Source organism: Helianthus annuus, chromosome 4 (assembly GCF_002127325.2).
Source record: "Helianthus annuus cultivar XRQ/B chromosome 4, HanXRQr2.0-SUNRISE, whole genome shotgun sequence".
NCBI classification, from domain to species: domain Eukaryota; kingdom Viridiplantae; phylum Streptophyta; class Magnoliopsida; order Asterales; family Asteraceae; genus Helianthus; species Helianthus annuus.
This window is the reverse complement of record NC_035436.2, coordinates 10,662,578-10,690,573: the sequence shown is the minus strand read 5'-3', so window position 1 is coordinate 10,690,573 and position 27,996 is coordinate 10,662,578. Positions and strand designations below refer to the sequence as shown.

The window sequence follows — 27,996 nt, the reverse complement described above, 5'->3', positions numbered from 1 at the left end:
ACACGCGTCTCCCCTTGCTCGCTTGAGTTGTGGCGGTGCACCTACAAGGAGCTTATTCTTGTACCACAACAAACTAAACTCTTAAAGAGTTTGAGTAAGCATTCCCAAACACCATCTAAACAGTTTTTTATATAGTCTTTAAGTTATATAAAAGTTTGTCACCCATACAAAGAAAAAAGAAACTGGTATTCGTTTCTAAAATTTGCGATTTTTCTAGATTATTTGGTTCTGTTATTAGCCAATAGGAAAGGTTAACGCGTGTCTATTGCCAAAAAGGACATGCCTTTTAGGGTGGAGATGACACTCTTAGCTCAACACACACGCGTCTCCCCTTGCTCGCTTGAGTTGTGGCGGTGCACCTACAAGTACTCACCCATCCCGCAATTACCTGCCTCTATCCGAGTACATGTGTCCCCTCCACCCTTAATATTAACAAACCGAAATCATATAAATCTTCTTTACACCGTGTTTGGTTTTACTTTTAATTTACCATTTTAACTTTTAAATTTTTTTAACGGCAAATTTGGATCACTGACGGACCACTGGAGTATCATCGTGCCACCAGCAGAACCACCCGATCATATCCATCTCCACTAGGCAATAATGCCTATACACCAATTCAGGAGGAAACCCAATAAATCTGGGAAAAACCCCTTTGTGGGAATCGAACCCATGACTTAATGGTTATAAGCCTTATCCCACCCCCAAATACCACTAGGCTATAATGCCATGGGTAACTTTTAAAATCAATTTTTTGATTTATGCTATTATATGAAGAAAGTAAGCGGAAATTTCCTAGCTCTATTCTTTATATAATGTGATGATATTACTGGGAAACACATCACTTCATTTGCATCTCTTTCTGTTTAACCCATTTCATTCACTAGTCACTACACAAATGGCATCCTCATCAACTTCATCTCACTCCGCACCGGCCTCTTCTTCTCGGTCGTTTAAATATGACGTATTTCGTAGTTTCAGAGGAGTAGATACCCGCAAGACCTTTGTGGATCATCTTTACTCTAGTCTAGAACGAAGTCTAATCATCACTTACAAAGACGATGAAGCCCTTCCTCGGGGTGAACCCATCCGTCCATCCCTCTTCAAGGCTATCGAAGAATCACGGATTGCCATCATAATATTTTCCAAACACTATGCTGATTCTTCATGGTGTTTGGACGAGCTTGCTCATATTATGAAATGCAAAGAAGATAACGAGCTACTCGTGATTCCCATTTTCTATGACATGGATCCCTCAGATGTGAGAAAACAAAAGGGGGATTTCGGAATAGCATTTGCCCAACAAGAAGCACAGAACAGTAACAAAGCTCAGTTGTGGAGAAAGGCACTTATTGATGCAAGTAACATTGCTGGATGGGAACCCAAACATGTTGCCAACGGGTAATTTTCTTTTTCTTCTTCTTTGAATTCTTTATATATGTTTTTACAACTTAAATATACTTGCTTTATATAAGTTTTCGGCGACCCATGGCTTTATAACCTAGTGGTATCTTTGGGGTGGGATAAGACTTTAGACTAATAGGTCCTAGGTTCGATTCCCACAAGGGGGGTTTTCCCATATTTATTGGGTTTCCTCCTGATTTGTGAGGCATTATGCCTAGTGGAGATGGATATGATCGGGTGGTTCCGCTGGTGGCACGATGATACTTCAGTCAGTCGTCCGTCAGCGATCCAAATTTGCCGTTCAAAAAAAATATAAGTTTTCGGCAGACGTTTATTTTCTATTGTATGTATTTATGAGCTGAGCCTAATCTTTCTTCAGATTAAATTGTTTAAAATTTTAAATTAAGAAAGTTCGAAATAGAGCTTGGCTCCTTTAACACTATAATATAGGAACCGGACTTGTGATTGGTTTTATAGGCTAGGTTATTTCTGTCTAGACTTGTTTTCTAATTGAACCTAAGGGTATAAGGAGTGGTTAATCACTTAAGAATAGTAAACTTAAAAATCAATCAATAAGAGTGTGTTACGTCAATCAGTGAAAAGTGTTTAAACTATACTGAAAAGTGTTCGCAATGGTTAGACACTTGCTGAAGTGGTAAACCTTTTTTTTTTTGTATTTTTTATTTTTTTTAATTTAAGATAAAATGGATAAAACATCAAACTTTTATAAATAAAAAAAAAACAATACATTAAAATCTAAGTTTAAAAAACTAAAAATTACAAGCCATCCATATTTTTTTGCGATCTCACGTTTTCTAGCGAGTGTGATTTCCGACATCCAAGGGTGAACATTGTCATGAGGCCGATTAAACGTCTCCAAGTCCTTGTCGTACATTGTTTGTCGCAACGCCTCTCGTTGCTCATCCGCCAAGGTCAAGTATTTTTCTTCTCGCATACCTTCAATATCCATCAAATATTTTTTCATGGTCTTGTATTCTTCGAATCTACCGGTTATATCTATTGGATCTTCGTTTCTTGAATATGGCCCTTTGTCCTTTTTCTCCTTTCTCTTTTGTCATCTTGGCGAGGGATCCTCGTTTATGTTGGGAATAATGCTCGAGACTTCGGCATTCGGTGTATCCGCTCTATAATTTCCCGAATTCGAAGATTTTCTTTTTTGACTCGAGCCGGAGCTTTCTTCACCCAACAAGGGTACCGGCGACCACTTTTGATTTGTTCTAACAACCTCCCAAGCCGCAATATGAGCAAAGTCATATCCTTCTTTGCTTTTGTACTCCTTTAGCGTTTGCTTCATTACAAAAGCATCGTCACTCCCGCTAGGAAGTAAACGATCCTAAAATAATAAATTGTCAACAACTTAATCCAAATACTTCATTAAAAAAATAAACCGTATATAAATAATAAAGTATACAACTTGATGATATAAACCGTTGAATGTGTTCAATTTTGTTTGCATCGCGAGCCATTTTGATCGAACTTGGTGGTGGGTTCGGTTACTTCCTCCGACCGTTTGATTGAAGTGGTTTAGAACTTGCCTCCAAAAACATCCGCCTTTTGTTGATTGCCTTTCTTTTTATTCAAAGTGCAATGAACATAAGTCTTTGCCAACGCCTCTTATTGTTTAGGCGTCCAATTTTCCCGTTTCGCTTTTCCTCTTCTTTCCGGTGCAGCTTCATTTTGGTTCACGGGATTTTCTTGAACCACAACATCTTCATCCTCATCATAATGTTGCTCTTGGGTATCCAGCACGAACTCTTCATTGGAGTCATCTTGTATGTCTCTCGGTGATTGTAAGCTTGGGGTTTGAAAAGCAAACGGGTCAAAAGCATTTTGGGCGTCTAGGGAGTAATCATAAAAACCAGGTCGAACCATCGTCGGACCGTGTTGCTTCCAATTTTGGAGGGGTTGGCTATCATAACCGAAATTTGGATGCATGTGTTGGTTAAAAAAGATGGAGGTTGGGTTTGATTCGCAAAGCCAAGTTGGGGATGAAACGGCACACTAGAACCACCCGAACCACCGCGTTTATCTTGAGCCCTCGCCAATCGGACCCTACATTTTTTTCTTGCCTTCACCTTTGTTTGGGCCTTACATTTATTTGAAAAGATTTGAAAAATTGAGTGAGAATTGTAGTGAATATGGAGATTGAGTTTGTTTAGTGAAGATGGAAATGGATTTATTTTAATTTATAAAGTTTAAAATTGAATTTTTTTTTATTAATGTTAACGACTATATAGTCGTTTGAAACAACCTTTCCCGAGCGGCATTCTGTCTCCGATCGATAATCACCCCACGAGGCAAACTTGGTTGGGGGCGGTGTTCCTGAGCAGCAAACACTTTTTGCCGCACCAGTTTGCCGCCCACTCCGTATGGCCTAAGGGTTTGTTTGGTATCACTTAATGGAATGGACGGAGTAATGGAATCGACGAGGAAATGGAATAGACGAAGGAATGGAATCGACGAGGTAATGGAATGGATCATTACCATTTCATGTCGTGTTTGGTTACCATGTGAGAATGAAATGAGTCATTACTTTGTGTTGTTTGGTAGGCAAGGAAAGAGAAGGAATAAAATCGGTAGAGGTGGGTGGTGATAGGTGGCAGTGGTAGCGGTCGGAGGTGGCGGTGATGGGTGGCAACGGGGGGCGGTAGCGGGTGATGGCGGGGGTGGAGGTGGGTGACGGTTGGTGGTGACAGGTGACGCTGGAGGCAGGAAGTGGGTGGTGGCAGCGATAGTGGTGGGTATCAGTGGGGACGGAATAAGTGGTGGCGGCAACGGTGGCTGGTGACATCGGAGGTGGGTGGCGGCGACGGTAGTCGAGGCGACGACAGAGGTGGGTGACGGTGGGTGGCGTCAAAGTTGGTGGCGGGTGATGGCGGCGGTAGTGGGTGGTGGCAGGTGACGGCTGAGGCGAGGGTGGGTGTCGACGACGGTGGTGGTGTGTGGCGGAGGTGGCGACGACAGTGGCGGTGGTGGTGGCAATGGTGACAATGTCAGTAGTCACAACGGTGGCTGTGGCAATGGTAGTGGTGGCGGCGGAGGTGGTGGTGGGTGGCAGCGACCACAAGTTGGTGGGTGGGGTGGCGGTGGTGGGTTGCGGTTTTGTTAACGAATAGTGAAAGAGGGAATGGAATGGAAAAAAGGGGGGCAGACGAAATGATTTTGAGGGAATGGAATGGTTTATGTAATGGGTGATTCCATTCTCTTGACCAACCAAACACCATTTTCTTCATTTCCTTACAATAGTCCATTCCCTTACACCTGTCTTTTCCTACATATCATACACTACCTAAACAAATGTTTGAACTTCGTTTGTGAAGCTTTCTAGACTTGAGATCTTTTTAGAGCCTGACTTAATGTGTATTAGTAAAATTTCACTAAAACAAAAAAAGTAGGTAGTATATGGTATGAGGTAATAAAGTTTGTAATGCCATAAGCCATTTAAGGGTGATGAAAATGAGTGTTTGGTTGCTTAACAGAATGAAATAAGTTATTCTGCCTAGATTCATTCCCTTCAAACAATTATACCAGTACCTAAAATCACCAAAATTAGGTACCTGTACTTGTATTTGAAGGTAAAACTCGATATTTTATCGGTACCGTACCGAAATACCAAAAATTTGGTACCAAAAGTATTTCGGTACGGGAAATAAGGTATCAAATGTTCATCCCTACCATACACTATATTGTACCATCCTTCTCCGATCACATTGTCATTGGCCATTCCATTCGTCGCCACTTCCACCCTAGAATCTAGATGTGACCCCTGATGATTACCAGCGCCCCTGCGATGCGACGTTGTATCATTACTTGTACCCTACTTTTACCGCTCTTTTCCCATCGGGAAAAAACAACACTATGTTCTGACTTCCCTAAATAGATTTGGATCTCTTCCTCCGGTGACTCGTAGTAGACGATCTCTTGTATCTCATTCAATGTTGGAGGGGTTTCGTCGGCAATAGGTGATGCACACGGATATGAAGAAAAGCATGAGAACTGTGATTCGTATAAAACAGTGTAGCAAACTCAAGCTACTGTTAGGGACAATCAGTAATCAATCAGAACAAACGTAAAACAAGAACTCGGATTCTTTTATGGGAAGGACTCGCCCATAACGTCTTTTTTGTGATTATTGACTGAAACGTGTGTTGGAAATCAAGCCCTTTGATCAAACACACAAACACGAGATTGAACAAACTCCTTCCACTCTTTTATCTATTTATCAATTAAGCACACAAATTACAATAATAACTTTCTATTTATATTAGACTTATCCTAATTCTAACCTAACTCAAACTCTATTTTAAATAATAAAATAAGTAACCTGATAAACATATCTAATAAACCTACACTTACTCAATAAATAATTCACCAAGAATTATCTATAACCCATCTTTAATCCTTTTCTCCTCAATTCAAAAAATAATAAGACCAGTTTCTTCACATCTGCACTATTATTGACAACTTCAATCCCTTGATTAATCTCAATATCCCTCTTCCCGGGTCACCTAAACTACACCATTCTTGACCACCGATCAATGAAAAAACAAGCTTACCGTTTCTATGGCTTTATTATTTTCTTGCTAGACACGACTAGATTCAAATCCTCCCGCTTTGATGAATCTTCTTCCGTCCGTCTACGAGCAAGTCCGATGGGATACTTCTGCCAATAGGAACAACCTACACCGATAATATCATCCACCAACAAAGACAATAACCACCTGTTGATCCGTCCTTCGGTCGTCAAATGAATCCTAAGCCTCTCGCTTTTCCGTTTTTCCATGACACGCCCTGATGCAGTTTCACGTGCGATCAAATGGCTCAAGAAACTATTGATAATTAAAGATGATAATATGAACCAAATGTTGCAAGAACAATGTCATTTTCAATAAAATTCAATCAAAAACACCCATAACAATAAACCCTAAATTCCCTATTTATAGTTCAACCACAAGACTTATCAAATAGGAAACAAAATATAAAAGAATAGGAATTTAAAATTTGAATAAATAAAAGATATCATTAATATTTAATTCAATTTAGGCATCCCTGCCTCATACTCCCCGTCTTCAAAAAAAGGAATAATGGATTTTAATAATCCAAACTTTTAGTCGTTGGCCGGTAACGGTCCCAACTTAAAAAATAACTGCTGGTGGTCCCAACTTTTAACATATTGTAAACAAATGGACTTTGACTAAAAAAAAACCTTAATTTCTTTTTGTCTCTTTATCTTTTTCGGTTTAGTAAAGGTCCATTGGTTTACATTATATGAAAAGTTTCTGAAAAGGATAAGGAGACAAAAAGAAATTAAGGTTTTTTTTTTTTTTTTTTTTTTTTTTTTTTTTTTTTTTGTAAAAGTCCATTGGTTTACAATATACGAAAAGGTGGGACTACCACCGGTTATTTTTAAGTTGGGACCATTTCCGGCCAACGACTAAAAGTTTGGATTATTAAAATCCATTATTCCTCAAGAAAACTCGTCCTCGAGTTTTTCCTTCGGACCAAAGCCACCTGGATCAAAAGGAACATCAACCCAATTCCGATTTATATCATAACGACCCGCCTTAACAACTCAACTTCACCAGTTGTCTCGCCCGACTCTAGGCATGTACCACTTAGGTAAAAAAGAGCACTTAACCATTTTTTGTTCACTAGCGATTCAGAAACAGATCTACCCATTTGTGGCCCATCAACTATACCACTTAAATTCATTGACCCAAAGCCATTTTGTTTATCCTGTTAACTCTTCTTATTCAGCTCGTTCACATGCAATGCATCTCTATTTTTTTTCATGTGTTCGCCATTAGCCACTTTGGATAAACCATGCATGCCCCATCCAGGTGCAACCTTCTTGTCCACGCAATCACCAGCAATGGGCCCACTACAAACTTTTGATTATCGCCCTTAATTAAAAAAAGACTCCATCTTTCCCATCGGTTTATCCACATTGTGGTCAATGTCCTTAATATTGATAATTTGAATTTTCGAATCAAAAGATGGAGATTCCATATAATTAATTTCCTTGTTTATCAAAAAAACATTCAATTCATCCATGATTCGCGGCTCAATAAATGGAAATGTTGTATCTTTAGCCGGCGATGCAACAACCATTATTAGCAACCCTATTACCACCCTTAACCACCGTCGCACTACCCGAAGCCACCATGTTTAGCTATTCATCACTACCAACATTCTTTTCAATATAACTAATATTTATCTCATCAGCAACAAACTGACCTGATTCATCTTTCGTCAGTTGAAGAGAACCAATCTCTTCTTCGCCATCTTTCCTCCCAAATGATCTTACTTGAATCTATTTCGTCACCCGTCAAACTCTTCTGATATATAGGTTCGAAGAACCAAGGGTGGGGATGGCAGAAAGGATGCTCCTCTTCCTTGTTCACATCGTCCCGGACGATGGTTCCCGATTCGGTTTCCTTAACACGCATCTCCCGTCGTAACTCAAGATCTCAGACTCTTTGGCGGAGCCGTTTGATCTCTTCAAGATCCCAGACTCGTTGTCTGAGTCGTTTGATCTCTTCAAGATCTCAGACTCGTTGTCAGAGTCGTTTGATCTTGAGATCCTGTGAATCTAAATCAACTCTGTCGTTGCCTCGGTCGGCGGTTCTACGAACAGGGTGTCGATCTTCTCCACGAGCACGTGAAACAAACATACTTCTGTCGTTGCCTCTGTCGGGGAATCTACGATCAAGAAAGTATTCATCTCCACGTCAAGACATTTGACAAACCATAGCTCTGATACCACCTGATGCAGTTTCACGTGCTATCAAATGGCACAAGAAACTATTGATAATCAAAGATGATAATATGAACCAAAGGTTCCAAGAATAATGTGCTTTTCAATAAAATTCAATAAAAAACTCCCATAACAATAAACCTTAAATCCCCTATTTATAGTTCAACCACAAGACTTATCAAATAGGAGACAAAATAAAAAAGATTAGGAAAATGAAAATTTGAATAAATAAAAGATATGGTTAATATTTAATTCAATTTAGGTATCCCTGAATCATGCCCGTTAGTTTTTCTGCCAAAAGAATCAACACAGGACGAAAATGACGCTTTTTAAACTACTGAGGCAAAAGCGTTAGAATTATCAAACCACATGAAGCAAAAACCAAGTTAACTCTAAATATAATATAAGCGCACTAAAATCCCATACCCATCCCCTTCCTGTCTAGGCAAATTTCTGCAAATAAAAGACACCAATAGACCCAAGAGATCATGAACTCAAAGCAACTTAACGAATTCCAACCATAATTAATTGATGAATCCATCAAGGTTTTTTTATTTTAATTTCTTGGTACATTAAAAATGGATCTTGAGCACACTTTCAGTTTTGTGAATCAATGTTATTATAGGTTAAACTGTCTCTTTATGGGTTAGACTATCTCTTTGTGAACTAATGAAGCAGAATTCATTAAAAAATTGTTGATACAACTTTGAATAGATTAGGCCTCTTGAATACAAATGTTGATGATGGTCTTGTTAGCATAACTACCCGCTTGCATGATTTGAAATAACAATTAGACATTGAGTCAAGTGGTGTGCGCATGGTTGGGATATGGGGGTAGGCACTTTCAAAAATACATCTTCCAGTATTGCTTGTAATAAATAAGCGATTGGTGCCTTGTCTTTCTTTACGTCTAGTTGTGTTCCTTTCGTAGGTTCAATCATTTCCCATAGTTAGTTTGCTTCCAATATGGTTTTGATGCGTATAACTCATACTTTATAATTGGTAGGCTTTAAAATTGGACATTAGCATTGAGACAAAGACCCTAGTTCCTTATGAAGTACAATTTGTTGATTAGAACCACTCGGTGTTTCACTTTGATATAATTTCACAACCCTGTATACATTTTGTTTCTAAATTGTGACTACCCAATACAAAAAAAAAAATCTAAAATAAGATTGGAGTTGCAAACCTGAACTAAACTTTGTATTGGAAAACCATGATTCTTTCGGTACACCCTTTGGTTTCATATCTTCCTTCATGGCCCACACCTGATTGTAAAAACTATAAAAACTGGTATTCAATCTAGGATTTCTTTTCGTTTAAGAACAAAGACCTCGTACAAGAGGTTAAATACAGGAAAAAGGAAACATGAAAATGGAAACAAAATATCACAGTAATATGACAGCTAATTAAAATAAAATCATAATATTTTCCTTTACTCCCCCTCAAGATGGAGCATGTAAGTTTCGAATGCCCATCTTGACAAGTAACGTTTGGAGTTGCTGAGATCCCAAACCTTTTGTGAGTAAATCTGCAATCTGATCTTTGCTGTTTATTTGAATTGTCATAATTTCTTTGGATTCAACTCTCTCTCGAACAAATTAACAGTCCATCTCAACATGTTTGGTTCGTTGATGAAAAACTGGGTTGTTAGCAATGTGACGAGCTGCTTGATTATCGCAGAAGAGAGTTGTTGGATGATCTATAGATCCTTAAGTAACCATCGGACCCATAAGATTTCACTAACGGTGGATGCCATGGCTCTATATTCAGTCTCTGCAGAGGAACGAGAGACTAGAGATTGTTTCTTGGACTTCCAAGAAATAGGAGCACCACCCAAAAGGAGAAGATATCTGGTTCTCAATCGTCTAGAATAGGGGCATCCAAGCCAGTCTGCGTCACAGTAAGCAGTTAAGACGGGTTCGCCAGCTCGTGGGAGTAAAATACCCTTTCCTACTGTTCCTTTTAAGTAACGCAGTACCCGATTTGCAGCATCCATATGATTTTTCCTTGGGTCAGCCACAAACTGACTTAACACGTTAACAACATAGGCAATGTCTTGTCTTGTAACCTATAGATATAACATTCTGCCAATCAAGCGTTGATACGAGGTGGCATCTACTCGATTCTCCTTTTCACCTTTGTTGAGTTTTAGATTTGATTCAATAGGATAGGAGCTTGGTCGACAACCCATCATCCCGCTATCTTCTAATATGTCTAGAGTGAATTTTCGCTGACTTAGAATAACCCTTCGGATGTTTTAGCGACTTCGATTCCAAGGAAATATTTTAATCTTCCCAAGTCCTTGATGTTGAATTGTTTATCAAGGTACTTCTTTGTTTGTTGAATTTTCACGGGATCGTTTCCTACCAGGATGACGTTATCAACATAAATGAGAACTGCAACAAAAGAGTTCTCTTCTTTGTATGTGAATAAGGAATAATCGGCCTTAGATTACTTGAACCTTTGACTAAGAAGCGTAGATGTAAACTTTTCATACCAGTTGCAGGAGGCCTGTTTCAACCCGTAAAGAGACTTTTTGAGCCGACAAACACGATTTTCGTTTTCCTTAGAAAAGCCTTGAGGAATCTTCATGTATACTTCTTCATGGAGATCTCCGTGTAGGAAGGCATTATTTACATGCAGTTGGTAAACAATCCAATCTTTCTTTGCCGCTACTACTAATAGAGTTCTAACAGTAACCAGTTTTACCACCGGTGCGAAAGTATCATGAAAATCCACTCCTTCCTGTTGGGTAAAACCTTTTGCTACTAGCCGAGCCTTGTATCTCTCAACTTCTCCATTTGGTTTGTACTTGATTTTGTAGACCCATTTGGAGTCTATGGCTCGTTTCCCTTTTGGCAAAGTTTCCAAAGTCCATGTTCCATTATGTTCAAGAGCTCGTATTTCCTTTTGCATGGCCTTTTTCCATCTTTCGTCTTGTACCGCTTGTTTGAAAGTTTTTGGCTCATCGTGGGAATTGATGGCCGCCAAAAAGGCTTTATGAGAGCTAGAAAATTTTTTGTAAGAGACATAAGTGGATAAAGGGTGAACCGTCGAGGATTCTTGACTGGAAGGAGACAAGGTGTGATCTATGGATGGTGGGAGATCAACAACAAAATCACCAAGTCGTTTTGGCTGAGTTCTGACTCTTTGCTATCTGATTGGTTGTGGTTCTATATGGATTGTTTCATCTTCTATTTGGTTTTTAGTATGGTAATTTTATTCAATATTGGCTTCAACCTGATCATCCACTATTTCGTTACTTTGTTGGACCTGGTTTTCATCAGAAACAGACAGTCGGCCCATTATCATTTATTCCATTAGTACTTTCAACCCGGGTTGTATTATCCGAATTCAGTGGTTCAGGCCCACTCATATGTGTATTATGGCCTAAGATTTTGATGTAGCGTGTGTTATGATAACGAAGAGCAAAACACGTTGATTCTGCAAATACCCGTGTTGATCTTCCCCAACCCCCAAAATTCAACCCAAAGGGCACAACATTTGAAGTGAAAATTGAGTAATTTCAAAATTCAAGTCTGATCTTTCAACTTATAAGAGAAAAATATAAATAATGAAAGAAATTCGAAATGGGCCACAAAAAGTCCCATGGGCCAAACGCAAACCCAAAAACAAAATGCCCAAAACACCGAAAAAAACATAAAAAGGTAAATAACAAATAGAAATAAACGTTTTTGGCCCGGACGATGACCCAAACCACCATAAGCGTTGGCAACAAGATGGAGCTCGTTCTCACGATCGATTCGCCTGGCCGCACGCCTAAAATGGACTCCCGTAGCCCAAGTTAGAGCCATTTTAGTGAAACCCCTTTTGTCACACGATCTTGGGCCTCCAAATACAAAATGATCCGCTCCTCCACACTTGAACCCGCATCAGTCCCTCCTGGGTAGACAAAATTCGACCTTGAATCTGTAGCAACCTCATCATCAGACGAATCCCCATGAAAAGGAAGCAAATGTTTGACATTGAAAACATCAGAACAATGAATGTGGCTTGGTAACTTCAGACGGTAGGCATTAGAATTTATCTTCTGCACAATCTCCACTGGCCCAATCTTCTTGGCTGACAACTTATTATACTATCCAACTGAAAAACGATCCTTTGTCAAAATGGCCCACACAAAGTCACCCTCCTCAAAATCAACTTTCCTACGCTTTTGGTCTATAGCTTGCTTGTACATTGAATTAGCGTGGGCCAAGTTGTCCTACACAGCTTTATGAACTTCATGTAACCCCACCACAAAATTGTGCACCTTTTTGGGGACAGAACCTGGGGTAGGAAGTGACATCAAATCAAGAGGACCACGAGGCTTAGCAGAATAGACCACTTCAAACGGGCTAAACCCAGTACTCTGATTAACAGCATAATTATGAGCAAACTCAGCCTGACACAACTTTTGATCCCAAGAATTCACATGATCACCCACAAGACACCGCAAAAGATTACCAAGTGACCGGTTAACAACCTCCGCCTGCCCATCAGTTTGTGGGTGGTAGGCACTAGTAAAATTAAGCTGAGTGTTCACCATTTTCCATCGACTGTGCCAAAAATGACTCAAGAAATGAGTGTCCCGATCAGAAACAATAGAGGATGGCAAACCATGCATATGATAGATATCCCGAAAGAACAACTGAGCCACATGAACTGCATCTGTAGTCTTTTTGCAAGGAATAAAGTGCACCATTTTTGAAAGATGGTCCACTAATACAAAGATCGAATCATTACCGCGCTCAGTACGGGGTAATCCCAACACAAAATCCATGCTAATATCTACCCAAGGCTGCAGAGGAATGGGTAGAGGCATATAAAGCCCCGCATTGGTAGTTGTGCCTTTTGAAACTTGACAGATCCTTTAACGTCTAACAAACCGATCAACATCCCTGCGCATAGTAGGCCAAAAATAAGAAGACTGCACCAATCGTAAAGTACGGTCTCTCCCCACATGCCCTTCACCATGCAATTCTTTAATTATTTGAAGGCGGAGGCTGGAATTAGGAATACATAACTGATTTTCCTTAAAAAGAAAACCGTCATGCACAAGAAAATATGCCCTCTTCCCAAATTGCACGTCCTGCAAAATAACAGAAAAATATGGATCTGTTGTGAGTTGTTCAATGAGACCGTCTAGCCCGGGTACAACAACTCTCATAGAAACAAGCAGGTCACTCCTTCTACTCAAGGCATCCGCCACCCGATTCGAAATTCCAGACTTATGCTTCACAACAAAAGTAAACTTTTCCAAGAAAGCCATCCACCGGGCATGCCTATGTGATACTTTATCTTGATTGCGGATATGCCTCAACAAATCATGGTCTGTGAATAAAACAAACTCCTTGTGAAACAAATAATGACGCCAATGTTTCACAGCCTGGACCACTGCATAAAATTCAAGATCGTAAGTGCTATAATGCAACTTTGGCCCAGTTAACTTCTCACTGAAATAGGAAACTGGACGACCCCCTTGACTTAGGACTGCCCCAATTCCACCCGACGAGGTATCTGTGTGCAACTCAAAAACCTGAGAGAAATCTGGCAATACTAGAATTAGCGTTGTTGTAAGTTTTCCTTGATTAATTGAAAAGCCAATTCTGCCTCCTCAGTCCATATAAAAGTCTTCCCCTTCATACAGTCAGCCACTGGCGCCATAAGGGAACTGAAATTTCGAATGAACCGTCTATAAAATGAAGCAAGACCACAGAAACTACGTACTTCAGTTATCGTAGTAGGAGTTGGCCATTGCTTAAGAGCCGCTACCTTCGATTCATCCACCTGTATGCCGTTACCAGAAACAACCTACCCCAAAAACAGGACCTTGGGGACCATGAAGACACACTTCTTTTTGGCTGTATACAAGATATCCCTACGGAGCAAAGCCAAAACCTGTAGGACATGCTTCGCATGCTCATCAAAATTATGGCTATAAATAAGAACCATCAAAATAGACCACCACAAATTTACCAATAAAGGGCCTAAACAACTGGTTCATGACCCGCATAAACATACTAGGGGCATTGGATAAACCAAAAGGTATCACTAACCATTCCTACAGCCCTTCACGAGTTTTCAAGGCGGTTTTCCACTCATCACCAGGCCTGAGTCGAATTTGGTAGTACCCACTCTTCAAGTCTAGTTTTGTGAAAATAGTGGCACCGCTAATTTGGTCAAGTAAATCATCAAGTCGGGGAATTGGAAATCTGTACCTCACAGTGATCTTGTTGACTGCACGACTGTCAACATAGATACGCCATGTCCCATCTTTCTTTGGAGTCAACAGAGCAGGAACAGCACAAGGACTCATGCTTTCCCGAACATACCCCTTAGAAATTAAGTCTTCAACCTACCGACGCAATTCCTCATGCTCTTTTGGGCTCATTCTGCAATGGGGCTTATTGGGTAGCTGGGCTCCTGGCTCCAAATCAATGTGATGTTGGATGTCTCGTAAGGGTGGCAATCCGGAAGGTAAACCATCAAGAAAAACGTCAACAAACTCCTCAAATAACGGAACCATACATTCAGGAATTTCGACTTCCTGGGGCACGGCCTTACCTATCAAAATAAACACATTGTTTGCTTCCTCCAGCTCATCTTGAAACTGACTAATGTCAACAAAGTACCCGAATGTTTTGTGGCTAACTGCTTAGGACCGCCCATGATGCTCTATATTGTAACGACCATGTATTTTTCCTTAAATATTATTAAATGACAACATACTTTTCTAACAAAATTTGGGCATGACCCGTTGGTAAACGGACGGTACCCTGTTTTTCATAAACAAATTTCATTCAAAGACATAACATTCCCAACAAAACATGTTCTACCCTTAGATTCGAAAACCATTAAGTTATGTACACACCAACGACAACCTTTCAAAAGTCAACCATGACCAAACTAGTATAAGTACACAGCATAAACATAAGTAACTAGGTAATTGACATTGATTTTATACAAAATGCGCAGCGCTTGACAGGCATGAGGTGTGTTCGATTCCGGGCAAGCTAGATAACTAGACATGGGATTTACCTACATGATCACAACATCAAAACATGTTAGAACGAGAGAGTTCCTTCTTTACTCAAGAAATTCCTTACGGACTTGAAATAAATGAGACTTACAAAACTTATGCAAAGCTACCTTCTTTCATACTTAATCGGTAGTGAGTTCCAACGGAACTCCATACCATTCTTTCAAATTTTACAACTTCATTATTCGACCCACTCAAAGGAAAGGGTCCGTTCATATGACATAACCATGCTTGATACCAATTAGTACAAATATGGACCAACACATATCTAAAGTAAAACTCGAATTGTACAAGTAGCGTACCTCGGTCGTGATCACCTTGATGCTTCACTTGATTTGATCCTTCTTCCTTGACGCCTACACATAACCATTCATTCTTTAATCTATGTTTCATACTCGATTACATACATCAATTGATAGAAATTATATGCAATTTGGCTCATACTTCTTAAACACATTCAATTCACCTAAAGTTTATAACATACAAGACTAACATCTTTATTGTGGCATTTTGTCAAACACTTGGTGTGCACAACATGAATAAAGCATAGGGTACAAGTCTTCCATGCATGATTCTACTAATTCATTCTTAGATCATTAAATCAACCAAATTTCCCACAATAATCATCCCAAATCAGTTTCTAATCATTGCTAATCTACCATTAACAACTCTTACACTTACTATTGCAATATTTAGCATATGATTTCATTCTATGTTCTTCATCCCCACCCTAGTTTAAGTGGGTTTTTGCTAAAAATCACCCAACTATCTAAATTCAAGCATAATTCTTGTTCTATTGTATTTCCCTAACCCTTATATACACAAATTTCTGCATATTATTATCTTTGGGTCAAAACCCTCATTCTATAACTCATCAATTTCAGAATTTCGACTTACCTCTTTGTAAAACAAGCTTAGATTACTTGAGAATCGAGTTCATGCAGGTTATTTGACCTTGATTTCCCTTTCAATCTTGCAAATTTGTAGAACTTAGGGTTTTCCCCTTGGTTCCCCCTTTTGGTCGATCCCCACAACACACCAGGAGTGTGTTTTTGTTTTCCATTTTTTCTTTTAATTGTTTTAATTTAAAACTTTCATTCTTTTTAACAAGTTTAGCCCCTTAACTTTCTTAGTTTTTGTTTATTTATCATTAACTTCCTTTTAACAAGTTACTAACATACTAGGTTAAATATAACGTGACTAGGCTTTCAAGTATTATAAATAAGTGACATATTTGGGGTGTTACAAGTCTACCCCCCTTACAAAAGGTTTCGTCCCCGAAACCTTAATACATACCAAAAAATGTCGGGTAGAGCTTCCTCATTTCATCCTCTAACTCCCATGTGAGATCCGATCCCTTTCGATGTTGCCATTGCACCAAGACTTGCTTTATAGTTTTTTTCCGCAGGCGCGTTACCTTAGAATCCTTGATAGCTACCGGCTTCTCGATATAATTCAATCTTTCGTCCAACTCAATGTCGTCAAGGGGCACATATGCCGTCTCATCCGCTAAACACTTTCTCAATTGTGACACATGGAACGTGTCATGTATTCCATCCAAAATTGGCGGTAACTCCAACCGATATGCTACCTCCCCAACCCGGGCTAAAATCTTGAAGGGTCCTATGTAACGGGGACCTAACTTTCCTCGCTTACGGAAACGGATTATACCTTTCCATGGGGAAACCTTTAATAACACATAATCTCCCACTTGAAATTCGATGGGTCGCCTTTTTCGATCTGCATAGGCCTTTTGTCGATCTTGAGCCGCTTTCAAACGGGCTCGCACGAGATCGATCTTCTCGTTAGTTTTGGCCACCACCTCATTGGGAGCAATTTCTCTTTGCCCCACCTCTCCCCAACAAATTGGAGTTCTACACTTTCTTCCATACAACAATTCATACGGTGCCATTCGAATGCCGTTGTGGTAGCTGTTGTTGTATGAAAATTCCACCAACGGCAAGTGGTCATCCCAGCTTCCCCCGAAGTCTAACACACACGCCCGTAGCATGTCGATAAGTGTTTGAATAGTCCGCTCGGACTGACCATCCGTTTGGGGGTGGTAAGCGGTACTGAAATGTAATTTTGTACCCATACTCTCATGAAAACCTTGCCAATATCGAGATGTGAATCGGGTATCTCGATCCGACACAATGGACACAGGGACCCCGTGTCGTGATATTATCTCGTTAACATAGATCTCCGTCATCTTTTCGGAGGTGAAAGCCTCCCGAATGGGTAAGAAATGCGCACTCTTGGTGAGGCGATCGACGACCACCCATATAGCATCGTGTCCCTTCCTTGTCTTAGGAAGCTTGGTTACTAGGTCCATTGTTAATTCTTCCCATTTCCATACCGGAATCTCTAACGGCTGCAACTTCCCATATGGTTTCTGATGCTCTGCCTTTACCTGCAGACATGTCAAACATTTGGCAACATACTTGACAATATCACGCTTCATACCGGGCCACCAATAATTTTTCTTCAAGTCCAAATACATTTTTGTAGCTCCAGGATGAACCGAAAATCGAGATTTGTGAGCTTTTTCTAGTAATACCCCCTTTGCTTCGCTAAACCGAGGTATCCAAATACGACCATACATGGTTTTAATCCCGTCGGATCTCTCTTCGAATTTATCCACAAACCCCTTTGTTCTTTCCTTTTTGGAATCCGTTCCACTTAGTGACTTGATTTGGGCTTCTTTAACCTCTTCGAGAAATCGAGGTGTAATAACCATCTTCATGGACCTTACTTGAATTGGAGGTGGGTAATCTTTTCGGCTCAGGGCATCGGCTACTACGTTAGCTTTACCCGGATGATAAAGGATTTCACAATCATAACCTTTAAGAAGTTCCAACCACCTTCGTTGCCTCATATTTAATTCCCTTTGTTCGAAAAAGTATTTAAGGCTTTTGTGGTCGGAATAAATAACGCTTTTCGTACCGTAAAGATAGTGCCTCCATATCTTTAAAGCAAATACTACTGCAGCTAATTCCAAATCATGGGTTGGGTAATTACCTTCATGCGTCTTCAATTGCCTAGAAGCATAGGCAATGACTCTACCCCTTTGCATCAAAACACATCCCAACCCCTGGTGTGACGCATCCGAAAACACCACCAAGTCTTCTGTCCCATCTGGTAGGGTTAGTACCGGGGAGCTCGACAGCTTTTCTTTCAAGGTTTGAAATGCCTTTTCTTGGTCCGCTCCCCACGAAAACTTCTCATTCTTCTTGGTTAACTTGGTCAACGGCAAGGCCAATTTAGAAAAATCTTGGATAAACCTCCTATAATAGCCTGCTAAACCCAAAAAGCTTCTTACTTCACTTGGGTTCTTGGGAGGTACCCATTTCATAACGGCTTCCACCTTTGACGGATCTACCAGGATACCATTCGCATTAATAACATGACCGAGAAATTGTACCTCTCTAAGCCAAAAGGCACACTTGGAGAATTTCGCGTACAATTTCTCCTTGCGAAGCACTTCGAGAACCTCACGTAAATGGCATGCATGGTCGGCTTTACTTCTGGAATAAACCAGGATGTCATCGATGAAAACTATAACGAATCTGTCTAGCATGGGCCGACATACTCGGTTCATAAGATCCATGAACGCTGCAGGCGCGTTCGTTAATCCAAAGGACATTACTAAAAACTCGTAATGCCCGTATCGTATTCTAAAGGCCGTTTTCGCCACATCTTCATCTCGCACCCTTAACTGATGGTACCCGGACCGCAAGTCTATTTTAGAAAACCAACTTGCCCCTTGTAACTGATCGAAGAGATCATCAATTCGGGGCAATGGGTATCGGTTTTTCACAGTCAACTTATTCAACTCGCGGTAATCGATGCACATGCGCATCGAACCGTCTTTCTTTTTGACAAAAAGTACAGGCGCTCCCCATGGTGACACACTCGGGCGTATGAATCCTTTGTCGAGCAATTCTTGTAATTGTACCATTAACTCCCGCATTTCTGTTGGGGCCAACCTATAAGGGGTCTTGGCTACGGGCTTAGCATCAGGGTACAATTCAATCTTGAAATCCACCTCGCGTTCTGGTGGAAGCCCCGGTAAGTCTTCCGGAAAAACATCAATGAACTCATTTACAACTTCAACCTCTTCTATCTTTGTGGTACTTTGCTTGGTATCCACCACGTATGTTAGAAAGGCCTTGCTTCCATTTCGTACATACTTGTATGCTTGGACTATAGAACAAAGCTTCGAATTTAGATTCCTCTCCCCTTGTATGCTTACTCGTTTTCCTTCCGATGTTAACACTTGAATTACCTTCTTCTCACATTGAATTTCGGCCTGATGTTTAGCTAGCCAATCCATGCCAATTATAACCTTAAATTCCCCCAATATCATGGGAATAAGGTCAATAGTAAACTTCTCGTCTTCGATAATTATTTCACAATCTTTACAAACTTCATGCAACAAGTAACTCTTACTATCGGCTATTTCTACTTCTAATGGTACGTGCAGTCTTTCAATTCTAAAGGAGGGGTGTGACACTATCTCACTTGATACAAACGATCTACTGGCACCGGTATCAAATAACACATACGTAGGCATCGAGTTCAATAAGAATATACCTGATACAACATTCGGGTGGTCCTTTGCTTCATCGGCTGTGATCTGAAACATCCTCCCTTTAGCTTTCGGGGCTTCCTCCTTTCTCGCTTCCTTATCAGTTTTCTGTTGAAGCTTGGGACACTCAGCCTTAATATGACCCGGCTGGAAACAGTTGTAACACGTTCTTGAAGGATTAGGACACCTATAGTAAGGGTGTCCCTCTTGACCACAATTGTAGCAACCCTTTTTCCCTTTTAAACACTCCCCCGTGTGCAACTTCCCGCACGTTTTGCATTTCGGGATACTACCCTTCGCCTTATCCCTCTTGCCTTGATCATGAAGTTTTGGTTTCTTTGGAGGGCTCGAACTGGAAACATTTTCAGATACTCTCTTTTCGCCCCTTTCTGCCTGTCTTCTTATTTCATTCTCCCTATCTCGGGCCAAGTCAATGATCTTGTTCAACGTTTCACATTTAGCGGGAATTATGAATTCCCGATATTCAACCTTCAACATACCATGATAACGGTTTATTCTCATTCTTTCCGTCCTTGCTATCTCGTTACAAAACTTCAGTTTGTCAAGAAAAATGTTGGTGATCTCATCAATAGTTTCATCTTTTTGACGTAGATGCAAGAAATCTTCTTGGATCTTATCAATGGCAGATTGTGGACAGTGGTGCTTCAGAAAAGGTTCCTTGAACTCTTGCCAAGTCAAAACTTGAACTTTTTCTTCCCCAAGCTCCTTACTATAAGCATCCCACCAATCCTTGGCTCGGAATTGTAGCAAACCGGTGGCGAACATTACTTGGTCCTCCCTTTCACAATGACTCCTTATGAACACCGCTTCCGTACTTGCGATCCACCTTTGACATACTATGGGATCAATTTCTCCTTTGAATGGTAACGGGTTGCACGCCATAAATTCCTTGTATGTGCACTTGCGAGTTCCTTTCCTTTCTTGCATTGCATTAATCATCCCCTTTAACTCGTCTATCTTACTCGCCATCATTGATTCCACTACTTCTAGCACATGACTTTCCACTTCTTGAGCTAAGTGGGGAGTACTTGCTTGCATTGCCCTTCCAATCTCTTCCGAGATCATAGTTTTCAGCTGTTCTTGTCGTGTCGTTTCATCCTCATTCGAATCCGTCATCTACACATAAACATCCTTCTTATTCCAAACATTCAATCATCCTTTCAGTCAAATAATCATTCTATTAGTACATCACTTCCTTGAAAGTTAACATTCATGCATACTATCATTCTTTAGAGTCTTATTATAGTGTTTGCATTACTTCACGTTTGATAGAAAACATTAAGCAAAACATCACAATTGAAAAAGGCTGAAAACAGGTACCACCGTAAATTACGGTGACACCGTAATTTACGGTGGCAATATTTCCTTTACGGTGTAAAGCTCCTGCTTTACGGCAGTGGAATTTACTCCCAGTGTCACCGTAATTTACGGTGACGCCCAGCTTGCTTTGATGAATTTCTTATTTTTGCAGCCATCTATTCATTCCGTTTTAACCCGAACCAATTACGCTTCGTCCCAGACTTTTACACATCATCCCATGATGATTTTTCCTGACATTCTCTAACTAACTCATTCATAATACTAAATAATCTTTAGAGTACTTACTTGCTTCGCGCCACGGATCGAACACACTGCTCACATGAGCTTCGGTTTGAGTTCAAGTGTTTAGTGCTTGAATCCCTCAAACCTAGGCTCTGATACCAACTTGTAACGACCATGTATTTTTCCTTAAATATTATTAAATGACAACATACTTTTCTAACAAAATTTGGGCATGACCCGTTGGTAAACGGACGGTACCCTGTTTTTCATAAACAAATTTCATTCAAAGACATAACATTCCCAACAAAACATGTTCTACCCTTAGATTCGAAAACCATTAAGTTATGTACACACCAACGACAACCTTTCAAAAGTCAACCATGACCAAACTAGTATAAGTACACAACATAAACATAAGTAACTAGGTAATTGACATTGATTTTATACAAAATGCGGAGCGCTTGACAGGCATGAGGTGTGTTCGATTCCGGGCAAGCTAGATAACTAGACATGGGATTTACCTACATGATCACAACATCAAAACATATTAGAACGAGAGAGTTCCTTCTTTACTCAAGAAATTCCTTACGGACTTGAAATAAATGAGACTTACAAAACTTATGCAAAGCTACCTTCTTTCATACTTAATCGGTAGTGAGTTCCAACGGAACTCCATACCATTCTTTCAAATTTTACAACTTCATTATTCGACCCACTCAAAGGAAAGGGTCCGTTCATATGACATAACCATGCTTGATACCAATTAGTACAAATATGGACCAACACATATCTAAAGTAAAACTCGAATTGTACAAGTAGCGTACCTCGGTCGTGATCACCTTGATGCTTCACTTGATTTGATCCTTCTTCCTTGACGCCTACACATAACCATTCATTCTTTAATCTATGTTTCATACTCGATTACATACATCAATTGATAGAAATTATACGCAATTTGGCTCATACTTCTTAAACACATTCAATTCACCTAAAGTTTATAACATACAAGACTAACATCTTTATTGTGGCATTTTGTCAAACACTTGGTGTGCACAACATGAATAAAGCATAGGGTACAAGTCTTCCATGCATGATTCTACTAATTCATTCTTAGATCATTAAATCAACCAAATTTCCCACAATAATCATCCCAAATCAGTTTCTAATCATTGCTAATCTACCATTAACAACTCTTACACTTACTATTGCAATATTTAGCATATGATTTCATTCTATGTTCTTCATCCCCACCCTAGTTTAAGTGGGTTTTTGCTAAAAATCACCCAACTATCTAAATTCAAGCATAATTCTTGTTCTATTGTATTTCCCTAACCCTTATATACACAAATTTCTGCATATTATTATCTTTGGGTCAAAACCCTCATTCTATAACTCATCAATTTCAGAATTTCGACTTACCTCTTTGTAAAACAAGCTTAGCTTACTTGAGAATCGAGTTCATGCAGGTTATTTGACCTTGATTTCCCTTTCAATCTTGCAAATTTGTAGAACTTGGGGTTTTCCCCTTGGTTCCCCCTTTTGGTCGATCCCCACAACACACCAGGAGTGTGTTTTTGTTTTCCATTTTTTCTTTTAATTGTTTTAATTTAAAACTTTCATTCTTTTTAACAAGTTTAGCCCCTTAACTTTCTTAGTTTTTGTTTATTTATCATTAACTTCCTTTTAACAAGTTACTAACATACTAGGTTAAATATAACATGACTAGGCTTTCAAGTATTATAAATAAGTGACATATTTGGGGTGTTACATATATTACACTCATACTCCCAAGGTCTACCCAACAATAAGTGACATGCGTCCATAGGGACCACATCACGCACAACATCATCTTTATATGTGGACCCAATAGAAATAGAAACAAGGGCTCTTTTAGATACCGTTACTTCACCTCCCTTTTTAAGCCATTGAATCTTATAAGGCTTGGGGTGACTCTCTGTCTTCGAAGCCAACTTCTGGAGTGCCTCTTCAGATATCAAATTATCACAACTTCCCGAATCAATAACAAACGTGCAAACCTTTCCCAAAATGGTACATGTTGAGTGGAAGATGTTATGCTTAAGCCAGTCATCCACATCTGCCTCAGCTTGACAATGGCCCGTTTCACCACAATTGAAACATCTTGGGCCACTACTACTAGCCCCCTTAGAAGTAGACCCGGTATTGTTAACCCCCGGCCTTTGATGACTAGGCCCGCCACGAGGTGCCCCACTGCCCGACCCAACATTCCCTCCGGCAGGGGTAAATGAATTGTTCACCCGACGGTTTTGTTTCTCAAAGGCCAACGCCTGTTGGTGCGCCTCTGGAATGGTTAACGGGTCAAAAAGATTCACAGACTCCATGATTTGAACCCTTAGACCCCTAATATATCGAAAAATAAAAAAACTTCTTATTTTTCTCTTTGTCAATACGGTTTGAGTTCCCGAAAGGGAAGACGTTTGCTACAAATTTCACATCTCTTGACACCACCACTTTGTTGCGGGTAATATTATATATTTTGTATCCTTTCGTTCCTGGTGGATAACCCAAAAACACTCCGGGTTTCCCCCTCCATTCGAATTTGTCCCCATTCGTGTCGGTATTTCTAAAATAGGCGAGACAACCAAAGACCCTCATATTTTCATAGTTAGGTTTTTGCTCAAATAAAATTTCAAATAGTATTTTGTTGTCGATGGCTTTGGACGGGAGACGGTTGATTATATAGGCAGCTGTCATGACACACTCCCCCCAAAACCTTGTTTGCAGATTTGCCTCAAATCTTAGGGCTAGTCTCGAGTAAGTGTTTGTGCTTGCGTTCCACAACACCATTTTGTTGCAGTGTGTGTGGGCAAGTGGTCTCGAGAATTATGCCTCGTTCGGCATAAAAGTTATGCATTCGGTTTGGAAAAAATTCTCCCCGTTGTCACAAAGGATTCTTTTAATCAATTTTCCAAATTGTTTTTGATCATTTTGTGGAAAAATGTTAGGACGGTTACCCGCCTCAGATTTGTGTTTTAGTAGGAAAACCCAAACGGATCGACTATAGTCATCCACGATTGTTAAAAAATAGTTTGCCCCGAAAGCGAGGGAATTCTATATCTTCCCCAAATATCACAATGCAACAATTCAAAACATTCTTTACTTTTGATAGAACTTATAAGAAAAGGCAATCGGGTGTGTTTAGCTTTAGCACACTAATCACAATCAACAGTTTTGAAAGAAGCATTCTTTGCAAAATCAAAATGAGAAAGTTTATTACTAGAAGTATGACTAAGCCTTTTATGTTATACCTGCACCGAAGCCATCATAGACTTTCTTCTATTATCCACCATGTTGATCCAGTATAGTCCACGTTCACATTTACCCATTCCAATCATTTCCCTTTCCCTTGAATGCAAATCTTGTATGAAACAGAATTCGGGAAGGAAAATTACCGCACATTGATGATCCTTCGTTAAACGACTCACCGATAAAAGGTTACACTTAAATTTTGGAACATGCAACACCTCCTTAATTTTCCTTCCACTTGGTATATAGCAACTTCCTTTACCCATGACAGGTATAGAATCACCGTTCAGGATCATAACAGGAGGTTCACAAGTGGAAACCATCATGTCTTCTAACCCTTCAGCTTGGTACGTTATGTATTCGGTACAACCCGAATCAACTATCCAATCGTTGGATGAGTCGTCTCCCATGGATGTCGATCAGAGTGAGAGATAGTAGAGTTTCGGATTTGTTTGTCGAGCAGGATAGTAGCCTGCTATGATACCATATAAAAACTGGTATTCAATTTAGGGTTTCTTTTCATTCAAGAACAAAGGCCTCGTACAAGAGGTTAAATACATGAAAAAGGAAACATGAAAAAGGAAACAGAATATCACAGTAATATGACAGCCAATTAAAATAAAATCATAATAATTTCCTTTAAAAACTAACCGAAACAAAGCCTGAATTCACGAATCCTTGAGAACGAAAAAAACGTGACAACCCTTACCCTTTATTCTTCTCCCTGGTTCATTATACCCACAAATCAAAAACCCGATCGTTGCCATAAAATGATATAACAACCCTTGCAATGAAACCCTAATTGTGATTTACCTCCTACAATCCTTATGATTTGTGAATTTGATCAGTTGATGAATAAATATGAAGAGCCTAATGCTCTCCTACCAGTTGTTGGCCCAAATCTTACAATTAATATTGAAAACAAGATGAAATAAGAATGAATTTGACATTAACTACAATTTAATTGCATAGGATGTGTCGATCTAACGTTTACAATTGAAATACTAAACTCAATAAATATACATTGAAACTACACCTTCTAATCATCGCAACGTTTTGGAATTCAGATGTCTTGGCGCGCATTCTGAATCGATGTGACTATTGTGGACGCATGCAACTGTACACAGCTTCTCACTTTGATGGGTATTAGAGCATTCACATCTCTTCGACTATTTTTTCTATATAATTACACTAAAGACAACTAAATTTTCTCTCTCATTTCAATTAAGTAACACATTTGTTACATTTTGTCATTAGTTTTTTTCTCTCCTGCTGACAACTACTTTTAAAATATATTAAAAAATTATAGAGGCTGAATAATGTACCCTCAAATATACAAATGGACAATAACTTTTTATCACTCCTCCACTCACAACCACTTTTTATAATATAAAGAACACCCTCACAAAAACTAACGGAAGGGATGTGAACACTCTTAGGTTTTAAACTTAACACAATTGATCCCTAGATAACTACATAAGTTACAACTACAAACTAAAGTTACTATTTACTAATTACAAAGTGACCCTTAGACTTCAATGTGAAGCATTAGTATCATTAGAACTTCACTCCTTTTGCTAGTTTTATAGGTTATATCGTTTCGGTCTTGCCTTATTTGCTAGACGAACCTAAATGAGGCAACACTCTACTTGAGCTAGGCTTGTGAAGTTATGAATATTTGAACTGGTTATAATTGTTTGATCCTCGATAATGAGTGTACGTTTCAATAATAAAAAAAGTTATAAATAGAATTTTTTTTTACTGTCTTATATTTTATTAATAAATAGTTTAACTAAAAACACTACTAGCTAGTCTCATGTTCTTTTAGTTAAGCATTGTTATCTGTATTGTGGTCACTTTATTAGATTGGTAGATATTTTTTTATTTTGATTTTTTTCTTTTACGTTAAGATGGTTTAGGAGTATCCTTTCACGTTAAGTTACCTCTATGTGACTTAACATCCATATATATCTAATTTGCAGGCATGAGTCGAGAATCATCCAAGAAATTGTTGAAACTATTGTTCACAGATTGTCCCCCTTAAATTCAGAAGAAGCTAATGAAGATCTTGTTGGGATGACGACCCGCTTACAATATTTGAAATCACAATTAGAAATTGGGTCAGATGGCGTGCGCATGGTTGGGATATGGGGGGTTGGTGGAGGTGGTAAGACTACCCTTGCATCTTCGCTCTATATGGGAATCTCTTGCTATTTTGAAGGTCATCACATTATTGAGAGTGTTCGGGAGGAAACAAGCAAAGATGGTTTAAAAAAATTACAAGAAAATATTTTGTCAGCTTTTTCCAAAACAGATGTGAAGGTAAACAGTATCGTGCTAGGAAAACACATGATAAAAAGTATGTTATGTCGTAGAAAAGTGTTGCTAGTTCTTGATGATGTCGATGACCTTAGCCAACTGGAAGCGTTAGCCGGATCACATAGTTGGTTTGGTAGTGGGAGCCGAGTACTAATCACAACTAGAAATGAACATTTGCTGAGAACCCACAAGGTAGATGAGGTCTCTCATGTCAGATTATTATCAGATGACGAGGCAATGCAGCTCTTTAATAAACATGCATATAACAAAAAAGAACCGGTGGAAGATTATGAGACACTTTCATTACGTGTGGTTTCTTATGCTGCTGGGCTCCCATTGGCACTTAAAGTTTTAGGTTCCTTTCTATTCGACAAAGATACGAAGGCGTGGATGAGTACCTTGGATAGACTAAAAGATATTCCAGAAACGGAGATTGTGGATAAGCTAAAAATTAGCTATGATGGACTTAAAGTTGTGGAAAAAGAATTATTTTTAGATATTGCATGTTTCTTCAGAAAGAGGATGAAAGATATGGCAATGGAAATACTTGAAGCTTGTGATTTTCATCCCGAAATAGGGATAGAGGTGTTGAGACAAAAAGCTCTCATAAGTATTGTGGATGGTAGGCTTGATATGCATGATCTAGTTCAAGAAATGGGACATTACATTGTTAGAGGGAAACATCCTAACAATCCGAAGAAACATAGCAGAATTTGGAAAAGTGAAGATATCACTAACATTTGTTTGGGGGACGCAACAATGGTAAATGTTAAGCTTCTCAAATACATTATATTGTATGTGAACTAAATTATACACAATTCTTACATTATTTCCTTCTTCGTTGTAGGAAAATGACAAGATTGAAGCCATAGAATATGATTATGATCTGCACAGTCATAATCTTGAGCATACATTACAATTCTATAAAATAGTTTCAAACTTAAAGAAACTAAGGTACCTTATGGTTTCGATGACACCTCCTAAGTATGTTGAAGGGCCTACTTTTCTTTCAAA

General features: G+C 39.3%; 1 protein-coding gene and 1 long non-coding RNA gene across 2 annotated transcripts; one reads left to right on the top strand and one right to left on the bottom strand.

Moving 5' to 3' along the window:
- The first annotated feature begins 829 nt into the window (after positions 1-829).
- Positions 830-27,996, top strand: LOC110935702 (disease resistance protein RUN1-like). Its single transcript, XM_035989735.1, has 2 exons — positions 830-1,401; positions 26,646-27,996. Exons 1-2 carry the CDS (start codon positions 899-901, stop codon positions 27,787-27,789), a joined length of 1,647 nt encoding a protein of 548 aa, XP_035845628.1. The 5' UTR covers positions 830-898; the 3' UTR covers positions 27,790-27,996.
- LOC110935703 lies at positions 15,173-16,253 on the bottom strand. Its single transcript, XR_002589329.2, has 3 exons — positions 16,125-16,253; positions 15,530-15,583; positions 15,173-15,226 (listed from the first exon to the last, which is right to left on the bottom strand). It is a non-coding gene; the product is annotated as an uncharacterized LOC110935703 (long non-coding RNA).